Source organism: Fomitopsis serialis (assembly GCF_022376445.1).
Source record: "Fomitopsis serialis strain Sig1Antser10 chromosome Unknown B0H18scaffold_7, whole genome shotgun sequence".
In the NCBI taxonomy this organism is placed as follows: Eukaryota; Fungi; Basidiomycota; class Agaricomycetes; order Polyporales; family Fomitopsidaceae; genus Fomitopsis; species Fomitopsis serialis.
The window spans coordinates 192,273-202,751 of NW_025954967.1; the positions used below are offsets into that span (position 1 = coordinate 192,273).

Consider the following 10,479-nt stretch of genomic DNA (forward strand, 5'->3'; position numbering starts at 1 on the left):
TCTGCTGGGCAGTGTCCGGCCCATTTTATACAGCAACGGGGACATCGTTGACGCAGGTTGCCTCGCGCACGTAGCTTACCAACCGATTGCCTCCGCAGCGACGACTATGTCATGGAATGGACTAAACGGTCCTCCCGCACTCGTTTATGTTTATCTGGGCGATTCTGGGGAGGGTGGAAGGATGCTTAACCTCGGCCCGCCCTCGGCACCTTCCATGTGCAGCAAGTATCCGTTGTGGCGCTGGCCAGCACGGCGCTTGAATTTGGATGGGCAATTTTGCGTGTTCTCTCGAGATCTCCCAAGTCCTGCCGGACCTGTCCGTTGGTGTTTTCAGCCTGGGTGGGCGACGAACGCGACGAACAGAGACCAGGTGAGTCTCAGCTATATTCTGAATTTCACTGATGGGTAGATTCGACGCATGCCGGACATGCCGGAACATATTTCGTCGTCAAAATAATTTGGGGCGCCACTTACGAGCTCCGGCGTTCTGCAGCAGTCGCGTCGCTGACACACGCATGTGGTTCTGCGTGGCTTGGACTCTCAGACTTGGCTGAGACGTCTGGCAAACGGGCGACCGGCAATCTAGACTCGGGCTCCTTCCCGGCATCCCCGACCCATCCACCGCGTTTGCTGGCAGCCAGCCCAAAATGTTGCCGGAAGCCGTCGCCGCATGTTGAAAGTTTCGCCCTTCGGTGTCTCGTTAGCCTCGGTTCTCCCGTCAGTGCAACTCAGCGGTTGTGATATCATGTTCGTACTTCCGGAATCAATCACAGCAAGGATTATCGGATAGGCGTAGTTCGCACATGCTTTGTACGTGCGCATGCATTGTAGTGTCGGTCTTCTTACAAACCAAACTGCAAAAGGTTAACGCACTAGCTTGAAAGAAGCATAGGTCGGCATGTGCGGTTGAATTCATTAGTAAGTTCCTCTGGCGACATCTTGTATAGAATGCGGTGCGATCTGACATTCAGCATGTCCGAAGGCTGTCTTCGTATGACGCTCTGCACGCTGGACGAAGTGAGTCTTTCTGAACGCAAATATAATGCAAATGCTTTGTCTGACGTCGCGAATGCAGGCCCTGTCAACATCATCATAGACTGACAGGTGTTAGTAACTACACTGCGTAAACATTCCCGAGCGCCATCAAGTACACAGGTCGAATAAGCTTGCACGAGCAAGCGTTCGGGCACCACACCAATTGCAACCGATGTGACGCATCCCCAAGTTGTCTTATACTGTGCCCCTGTCGGGTGTCTCGCTTCAACGGAGCGCTGTGTGGCAACAGGTGCATGTGGTGACCCAACTAGATACGTCTTCCGAATGCAGGTCTCAGGAATACTGAAGCCCTAGGATGGTATCTCACGAATCAGTGCGCATGAGACATCGGACCTGCGAGGTATCCACCCGCTGTCAAGTTCGGCCCCGGTATGTGAGCTTATCTCGAAACTTACGATGCATACATAGCGGACTCACTCGCCGTTTTGAATTTGCACCAAGAAATGCATGTCGTGCAAGTTGGCCACGCTACCTACATCTGGGTAGCACACGAGTGGGTGATAAATCCAGTCTGTACGCCGTAGTGCGCCTCACCCGTATGACGATGGGATAACCAAATTCGTCAGCCATAACGGTCGGCGTTTAATGGGTGAGTCTATTTGACAAATTAAACTTGGAATCATACCTTAATGGAGGCATAGATCAGGTCTGCCTCCTTGAACATCTGCATATGCGGGAGTTTATGGAGCGTGTAGAATGAACCCGTCTTGCTCCAGTTTCAGACTATCCCTGGCGAGGTCTTTGAGCCTATGCTTGATGGGACTCACGCACGGCCCGTCGCTGGGACGGTCTGTCGCATATAAGCAGTGTCCTCCCAGACATCGAGTAGTCCGGAATCTCGCCTCGCGTCCGCCTCCCTACGCTCTTCCGGGTGTCGTCGTCTGGCTACCGACGATCACCTCGCTCCGCGATGGTCCACGTCAACGAATTTGCTTCTACTGTGGTCGCTGCCCTGGTATATGTCTCTCTCGTCCAGGGACAAGGCACACTATCAGTCTGTCAGCAGATCTCGAACTCTGTATCCCTGGCATCTGGAGTGTTCTACGATCGTACGTCACCATGGTCACCTGTAGCCACTTGCTTTGTACCTGAAATTGCTATATTGCAGCGGAGCCTTCGTATATCGCAGATATATATCACTATGCTACGTCTAGTTCTCAGACCGCGGCGTGCTCTGTGGAGCCAGGAACGGTTGAGGATGTTGGAACAATTGTATGTTATACTTGCTTTACGAGCATGTGTGGGACGCTGATCGGGCATCATCTCGTAACAACCAGCTCACCATCTTGGGATCAACTAGGACACCATTTGGTGTGAGCATCTCTGTACTTTGTACTTAAGATGAGCGTTGATCACAGTCGCCTTTCAGATCAAAGGCGGGGGCATATCATGAACCCCAACTACTCTTCCACCGCCGGCGTGCAGATCGCGATGTCGCGTTTTACTAGCATCGATTATGACTCCAGCACAGGCACCGTTGCAGTTGGTGCTGGTAACATCTGGGACAACGTATACGAGGCACTGCTCCCGTATAATGTCAACGTCGTAGGTGGAAGAGTCTCGGGTATCGGCGTGGCCGGATATACTCTAGGAGGAGGTATGTGTCAATGATCCGTCATAACACTGTTGATGCTCAGCGATATTCCAGGATACTCGTATCTGACGAACCAGTACGGACTTACAATTGACACGGTTCGCGCATTTGAGCTGGTCTTGCCCAATGGTACGGCGACGAATGTCACGGAATCGACACATCCAGATTTGTTTTGGGCCTTGAAGGTCAGAAAGCGTCAGCTCCTTTTACTAGGCAGGATATTGATGTCAGGTAGGGTGGATACAATAACTATGTGCGGTGTACAGGGCTTCCAGCCTGGACACAAACTCATGCGACGTTACATCTGACAGGGAATCGTGACGACGTTTACTATCAAACCTATCCACAAGGCCTCGTCTGGGTGTGTTGATTTTTTCGATACAGCTGATTCGTCCCTCTGATACCATAGAAACGCCTAGGGTGGTCAAAACATCATCCTTGGCCAGTACGCCGACCAGGTCAATGCGGCCACTGCCAACTTCGCCAACAACGTGACCGATCCAAAGCAGCCCTCATCACCACGTATGACTACGAGTCTGGAGCGGTACGTGCATTGGTCTGCTTGCCTTGTCGCCTTTTTAATACGCCACGGATAGCTGTGATCTCTTTGTTGATGTTTTATGATGCGCCGTCCCAGCCTGCGGGATCTTTGACGAGTTCCTGGCATTCCCACGTTGGAAAGCAATGTCCTCACTCGTACCTACCTGACCTGGTGCTCAGCGAGGATACGAGTACTCGTCAAATTGAGGTGAGTTTTATTCACGCTTTGCACCGTCATTTGAAGCTGATTTGGTTAGAGGGTATTAAACACTGTCCCGCTCATGGAATTACGATCCTCTGTTAGAGGCTGTCGTGAGTCAGCTGCAGGTACGCGAGAGCAATAACTCCACGGCTCCTCTTATGAACTACTGGCAGTACTGGGAATCGATTCTAGCGTCCGACTCGGAACACTCTTCAGCTACGACGTTGAACCTTCCTGCCAACGATACTCACCACGGTGGCCCTCGGCGTATCCATGGACGCGTGCTCCACGATTCCTCCCGCTGAATCTATTTCGCGTGGACCAACGCAACGGACGACTCGGATTTCTACAACGCGCTCGTGGCAACTGCTACAACCTGACCGAGGTGGCGGTCAGCGAAGGACAAGTCCTCGTCCCAGCAGCACCCGCTATCCGAACTATGCACTCTACGGCACTAGTTAGCGAGCATTTACGGGACGTCCCTAGGCGAGATGGTGGCGGTCAAGGAGAGATATGATCCATATAACGTGATGGGCTTGGCCGGAGGGTGGAAAGTACCAGTCTGAACATACATGTCGGCATACGTCTGGTGTGTGGTATTCAATACCTGGGTCAGCATTGTGCCACATCCGCACTCACCATGAGAACTAGGTATCGATCGTGTTGTGGTCACGACGACTCCTATGGTTGGGAACGCCACCAGCCCATTGGGGCTACAGACTTCAACCGTGTCATAAATTGGACAATGGGGGTTTGCGTACGAACGTTAAAGAGCATCCTTGTGTACGTATGAACTTCCAACTGCTACTGCAGAAACAGGCAATCCCCTTTTTAGACATCTCTGCGCATGCGGTGGATGCCTGCATACCAACCAGGACTACACGACTCAGGACCACGCTAAGCGAGAACAAAGCGACAAGGTCCTGTCGCAGCCTTGACTTGTAGAGCCGGTCATCTTGAGATTCAACAACAGGACGAACAGCATATAAGGACCGCTACATCCTCAAACACCATCCACACTCTGCTCGACTCCCCGGAACCGACCATTTCACTGCGCCGTCTCGACCCATCATGTCTAAACTGTTTCGCAGGCTTGCCAGCAAGACGATCCCGAGTACGCCCTGGTGATCGCACAGTACAAGCGAGGTCACTACGGCGTTGGCGACGAGGAAAGCTTTCACTGGGCACTCGTGGTTATTGCCGGCGAGCACGACCTGTCCGGCCCCATGTATCAAGTCACCAATCGCATCAACCACACTCGCGACGGCGTCGCCTGGGATATCTCGTACGCGGACAGCGTGTCATTGATGAAGAGTTCGATGTGTCTTGGGGGCGTTCGAATCGGCACGATCATGAAGTCGGATTTGAAGGAGTTCAAGAAGGTATGTCCACACAAACCTGCCTATTCTATCGTATGAGTCGAGTCTGACGAATACGTGCGGGTAGATTGTCGCCGGGAACACACCTCAGCCTGACTCCGATCAGTGGAACTGCCGCGACTGGATCATGCAGTGCTTGCGGCTCCTGGAGGGGAAAGGCTGGCTGAGCGATGGTATCCGCACTCAGCAGGACCTCTTTCCCCTTCTGAAGCAAGCAAGCCTGCTGACCGTGCAAAACGGCACGCCGGCGACCCTCAAATTCTCTCCGAGTCGATCGTCTTGACTCCGAAGTGCGGCGCCACGGCGAGACTTCACTAAGGACCAGTGCCATCGCTTCGAAGGACTCAGGCCTCAGGCTATGCTTCGCAATTTACTCACTCATACCTAACGCACGCAGTGGCGAGCAAAGGTTGTTCGGCCGCTTATCACTAGTAACAGTTGTGGCACACGAAGTTACAGTATATTCACATGTATTAGTAGTTCCTGTATGTTCATTCGTCTAGTTTGAACGAGCATCGTACCAATTCTCACCTGGAATTCGCCATCATGTCCAATAATGGTCGAAAACCATTCGGCGCATTAAGTAGGCACTCGTGCCAAATGCATTGGATGGAGTACAATCTTGCATTGATGGGATAGGAATACAATCTGCATACGGCACACTACCTGACGAGTGTGGCTCCACTATGTTCCGGGAAGCATGGTCTGCGGAAAGAACGTCACTCCCCGCGCAACGCAATGTAGACCTGCATTACCTCGGGTTTATCGTGAGCAGCCACGAAGACGAGATGATATGGACAAGCTATGATGCATGAGCACTCAACCACTGTTTGAGGACTAGGGCAACCGATGCTGCGCCAAGGCTGAGCGCCAGAGAAGCGAACCACAATGGTGCGATCCACAGGGCGCAGTGGCGGTGAGGGCAGGCTTGTGGATGTGAGGAACCTCGGTGTCGATGATCAGCGAGAGCGGCGTTAGAAGCCAGATTCCCAGCTGCAGGATATGTGTTCGAGGATGCCCGTGTTGAAGTCTGGTGCTGGTCGCGTTAAGGCGTAGTATCGGCCTAAAAAGGCTGCGATGACAATGGAGAACAAGCAAGACTACGAACGGATCAGTTCCCAGTACCCTTCGTGCCGGTTGCATGATCAGTAGCATCGAAGGACTTACGAGGACCAAGAGCGCGTTGACTCGTTCCGCAATCGCTGTACACGGTCTTTTTCATGAGACGAAATCTCGTCCGCTGATTGTGACCATGCGTCTGGTGCGTTCTGCGGCTCCCGCGGAACCATGCATTTCGCGAGGACATTGGAAAGAGCAACTTCGAGTTTCTTTGCCGGGCTGTCTCCAACTCCTTCGTGCATCTCTGCTCGATCCGCGTTCACGTTCGACTGCTCAGGTCTGTGTCAACTGCCTTGTATTGAGGGGCTGAAGCTGGCGAGCCCGTACCTTCATCGCTGTAGACGAGCTTCGCGAATGCATTGTGTGTGTCTTCGCCTGAGAGGGAGACCTCGACGACTGCGCGCACATTGATGAGTCCGAAGCACGGTCACCACCTGATGAAGTAGATTCCCACCGACAACGATACATTGCTCATGTTTGCACCCGACAAGTAGATGGCAGAGCTCGACCGAGGCGTTGCTTGTGACTCGGCGACCAACGAGCGGTCCTTGATGTCCTCTTTCTGAATGGAATACTATGGCGACTAGTCCCAAATAAGGTAAGATGCATAGAGCCTCGGACAGATTGCCTAGGTCTGCCGTATCGACTCGAAAGGAATGCGTACCTCAGGCTCCACGACCGGCAGATTGGCAGGCAAGTAAGAGAGGTAGTAGACTGTAGATGAAGGATTCAGAGGCCTGTACTGTAAAACGGTACACAGGCGAGCGTTCGTTAGCTACCTCGGGAGGCCGTGCGGGGTATATGTAGACACTAGGTCGAAACTAGGTCGCACCTCGGTCGCACGCCACAGCTCCATATGTGGGACGAGAGTCGGCACGAGTGCTATCATTCAAACGCCGACGGCTTCCTTTCGTACATGCCAGACAGGCATGGCAGCGCCGAGTTATCGGGATACTTGCAGGCGCAGAGGCGAAACAGTCCAGTTCGATCGGTACGGCCCTCTAGTCGTGAATGGCACGCCACAGAAGCAGGCGTACTGACTAGCACTGTCTCGAAGGCGAGGTCAGCACAACCTGCCGTACCAAGGGTGTCGATGGCCTTCACTCAGACGCAGGCGCCGTTATCGTAAGGCGTGGGTTCCATGCAGTAGTATTTGATCACACGGACAGTTCGACCAGTTGTCTGATAGACGTTATATGAAGATTTCGTGTGAGCCGGCAGCGGTACACCCATACAGACCGCAACACATGACACCGGCATTGTCTGACATGAATTTGTACTCACCTGTGAGGAGTATCAATGCGCTTGTGGACACAGACGCTGCTAAGTAAGTGGTGATTTTACGTCAGTCAGAACGTCACTTCGAAGTCAGGAAAGGGCGCAGTGACCACTTAGTCTCCATTGCAAACCATAATGGCTGCAGGCGTCCCAGCTGACCGGTGACCTGAAGACAATGGAAGTCAATGATCCAGTAACTAGACGCACGAGTCTAGACAAAGTATACTCACCGGCGTACGTACACACTGTAGTACTATTATCAGCACTCTATTTGCTCTGTTCGTGTACGTAGGTGAATACTTACCTTGTTTCATCATCCGAGAACCAGGCCCGACAGCGAACAGAGCCAGTGAACAGGCTCAACTGTGACGGAACAGTTCGACAATTGGATCCATAGAGTTCGAGAGCTACTTAGTAGTCTGGATGTTGCCTCAGGTTGCCACGTATGCAATGATCCGTCGAATCAGTCTGAGTGTCTGGGCCGAAGTACACATGTACAGCACGGCGCGCCAGATGTCGGATTCTCGTTAGTCATAACGTAGCATGTGCTACAGGTAAAAGCAGATCAGCGACGGTACCATTCTTCGTGGTCAGTACGTACGCACCGTGACGTCCGAACTGCAGCCTAATGCCAGCATTGAGCTGCATGGAGGACTACCGGTGATCATAAACCAGCCATTAACACAGCCACGGGAGTGTCGTAGATCAGATCACGATCACATAGTGTCGAACGCGCGAAGAGATGGTGAGAGAAGGGGTCGACTCCAGGTATGTAGGTGGAGGTAGGTTGAGGGCGTGTTCATAGACGCCCATGTGCTCATGTTCTCCTCCGCCGTGCAACCACCCCTCATCTCGCTCTTCTCGTCGACGGAAGCGACCCTCTCACCCTCTTTCATCGCACACCGACAAGTCACTGTCGGCAGACTCTTGCATATGTCTTCTGAACGACTCAACATCCCTTCCACACCGCCGCCGCCGGCAAACCTCATCTCGCTCGGTGAAGAGCACGAGGCTGACAGGCCAGACTACCAGTTGGACCAGACGGTCCTTCACATCCAATCTCCTACGCTGCGAACGACGTATATGCGATGCCCACCGCTGGGGTGGTCGGGCTCCGGCCGAAGCACACGCGCGAGGGTAGGCGACTTGGGCTCGAGCATCCGTGGATACACCTCCAAGTGCGCAACCTGGATAGAGAGTGGTCGTTCGAAGTCGGCGTGGTGGATCAGTCGGGAGAGAGGGCATCGTGCGGTGCTCGACGTTTCAGGTACTGTTGATTCCGTTGTTTACGACTTAGACTGTGATGACTAGTACTGCTGCATGTCGCCGCCGCGAGACTTGTGAGATCCTCTCTCTGCATGTGTCGACCTCTGCGTCCCTTCATTCACACTTGGTTTCGCAGAAGGAACCTCGACTGAAGCTGGGAAAACGCCCACTCTTACACTTGCCGCTGGCGTTCCCGACGTCGTCATCCCGTCCCTTGACGTCCTGGTCGACAATCACGCTCAACCTACCCTCCCTTCTGCCACACTTCTCCTCTGCCCTTCTCGTGCACAGGAGATCCGGGGACGCGGATGAAGATCTGGACGAAGACGATGCGTTCCCTCCCGACGATGTACCGCGTGAGCCAGACGCCGCCGGACGGGCTGCGGTACCCAGTGGAACGTACTCACACGTATCGTACGTCAAGGTGCACGCAACGTGCAGGTTACGGCGGATTTGGTTCACGGAGAACGGGCCCAGACAGAAGCTGCCCTGGGAGTTCGAGCTGTACGCCGCCAATTGACGCTGCCATCACGGTGTGCATGGCTCCGCTGCGAAACCTGACGATTGTAAGAATACATTGTTACATTGCATGTACACAATTTGCGAGAGCGACGCTGTTTATTTCCTAGTCGATGTATCTTGGAGTCTTGGAGATTCGGTGGCTTGACTTGTACGGACTGAAGCATTCTTGCTAACTCGGAGGATTGCCTTGGATAGCACAGGTTCGGAGCTCATTCACGGCGAGCGAGACGGCCCCGACCTAATACCCTCCACAGGCCAAATCCCAGTTTCTTCCAATGCCAGACATATGTGCGGTACGTGTGCTTCGTTACCCACCGCGGCTGGCCATTGTCCAGCATGCGGAGCACGTAGCCCTGGATGAACGGGTGGGGATGGTTCTCCCCGATCAGCTCCCAGGCGGGTGGCTCCACGCGCAACCACACCCGCCAGCGGAGCGCGCCTTGTTCCTCGAAGAGGTTGACGTAGAGGTCGGCGAGGTCGGCTGTCGTCGCGGGGAGGGGTACGCTCGAGAGCGTGGTCCCTCTGGCGGTGGCCACACTACCTTCTCGTTGCGAGACCGGATTGCGCGTTCGCGACGGGGGTCACTGGTGGCGAGACGTCGGAGGTAAGTGTCTTGAAGCTGCAGTGTTGAATGTGCGAACTTACACGGTAAACTGCTGTACAGAATACTCTCTGCGCCAATTCAAAGCAGGGAATGTCGATCGACGCCTTGGGGCGGGCCAAGTACTGCTACTGGTCTCCTGCCATCTCTCGGGGCGCTTCCCCAGGGAAACATCGGACGGGCGCGGCTCTCCTGCTTGTCGTCCAGAAGACGACTCATACGGCTCCGGCTTGGGATCGGGGAAGCAGCGCGAAATGGTGGGGCTTTGTACTGGTTGAATGCGCAGCCCGTACGACCCCACCTCGCGATAGGGCGACGTCCCTGGAGTCTCAGGTTCCGGTGAACTGAGCGGCGTGAGCGTGCTGGTAGTCGACTCGTCGTCGCTGGTTGGTGAGCCTGCGCCACTCCCAGGGCGAACGCACGGACGTGCGGAGCCACTGGCGCCCGCACTCTCGTTCAAGTTGCCAATTCGCCGGCAGTCTGAATTGCGCTCCCTGGCGGAGCGCAGTTCAGCGTCCTTGACATAGGATGGTGAGACATGCGGACACATCAGCGTGGCGTGAACAAAGGGGATACCTCTTTTCCATCTCAGCACGGATTGCTAGATGTCGGTGACTGGGTATGCACTGGCCTGGACGATTTCTGTGCTCCTGAAGGTTGACATGCTCAATGAAGACGGTCTGTTACGGTACCACAGGAGGACCTACGTACATTGCGCTGTAGGGCCGGCATGATTTGGGTGGTACGGGTGTATATGAATGGTGACCGGTGCAGGCTTGATCACGCTAGACGTCTGGGTTGAAGTGGGAGCCGCATAAGGTCGATCCTCTGTATATTGAGTGATCCTGCGGATCCAGAGGAATATCTTGACCAGCAGTGCCACTAGCATTTGCGACGAGAGCTTGAGGTGTTGAACTCGGGG

At 54.1% G+C, this 10,479-nt stretch overlaps 4 protein-coding genes across 4 annotated transcripts; 3 read left to right on the top strand and 1 right to left on the bottom strand.

Moving 5' to 3' along the window:
• Nucleotides 1-1,497: 1,497 nt before the first annotated feature.
• On the top strand, nucleotides 1,498-3,564 carry B0H18DRAFT_982055 (uncharacterized protein; the record flags this gene model as incomplete). The annotated part of the gene is made up of 13 exons (XM_048044520.1): nucleotides 1,498-1,534; nucleotides 1,591-1,608; nucleotides 1,680-2,105; nucleotides 2,165-2,268; nucleotides 2,334-2,367; nucleotides 2,426-2,653; nucleotides 2,705-2,835; nucleotides 2,886-2,910; nucleotides 2,962-3,011; nucleotides 3,070-3,172; nucleotides 3,247-3,398; nucleotides 3,448-3,489; nucleotides 3,512-3,564. Coding segments are annotated over exons 3-13 (1,061 nt in total), but the record flags the coding sequence as incomplete, so codon positions are not given.
• Nucleotides 3,565-4,507: 943 nt separating this feature from the next.
• On the top strand, nucleotides 4,508-5,054 carry B0H18DRAFT_870202 (uncharacterized protein; the record flags this gene model as incomplete). The annotated part of the gene is made up of 2 exons (XM_048040079.1): nucleotides 4,508-4,774; nucleotides 4,839-5,054. Coding segments are annotated over 2 exons (483 nt in total), but the record flags the coding sequence as incomplete, so codon positions are not given.
• A 2,933-nt stretch (nucleotides 5,055-7,987) lies between these two features.
• Nucleotides 7,988-8,954, top strand: B0H18DRAFT_1082924 (uncharacterized protein; the record flags this gene model as incomplete). Its single annotated transcript, XM_048031602.1, has 4 exons — nucleotides 7,988-8,271; nucleotides 8,310-8,435; nucleotides 8,505-8,508; nucleotides 8,571-8,954. 4 exons carry the CDS (start codon nucleotides 7,988-7,990, stop codon nucleotides 8,952-8,954), a joined length of 798 nt encoding a protein of 265 aa, XP_047898040.1.
• A 248-nt stretch (nucleotides 8,955-9,202) lies between these two features.
• B0H18DRAFT_601819 (uncharacterized protein) lies at nucleotides 9,203-10,312 on the bottom strand. The gene is made up of 2 exons (XM_048038741.1): nucleotides 9,602-10,312; nucleotides 9,203-9,540 (listed from the first exon to the last, which is right to left on the bottom strand). Exons 1-2 carry the CDS (start codon nucleotides 10,105-10,107, stop codon nucleotides 9,342-9,344), a joined length of 705 nt encoding a protein of 234 aa, XP_047898041.1. The 5' UTR covers nucleotides 10,108-10,312; the 3' UTR covers nucleotides 9,203-9,341.
• Between the last annotated feature and the right edge of the window lie 167 nt (nucleotides 10,313-10,479).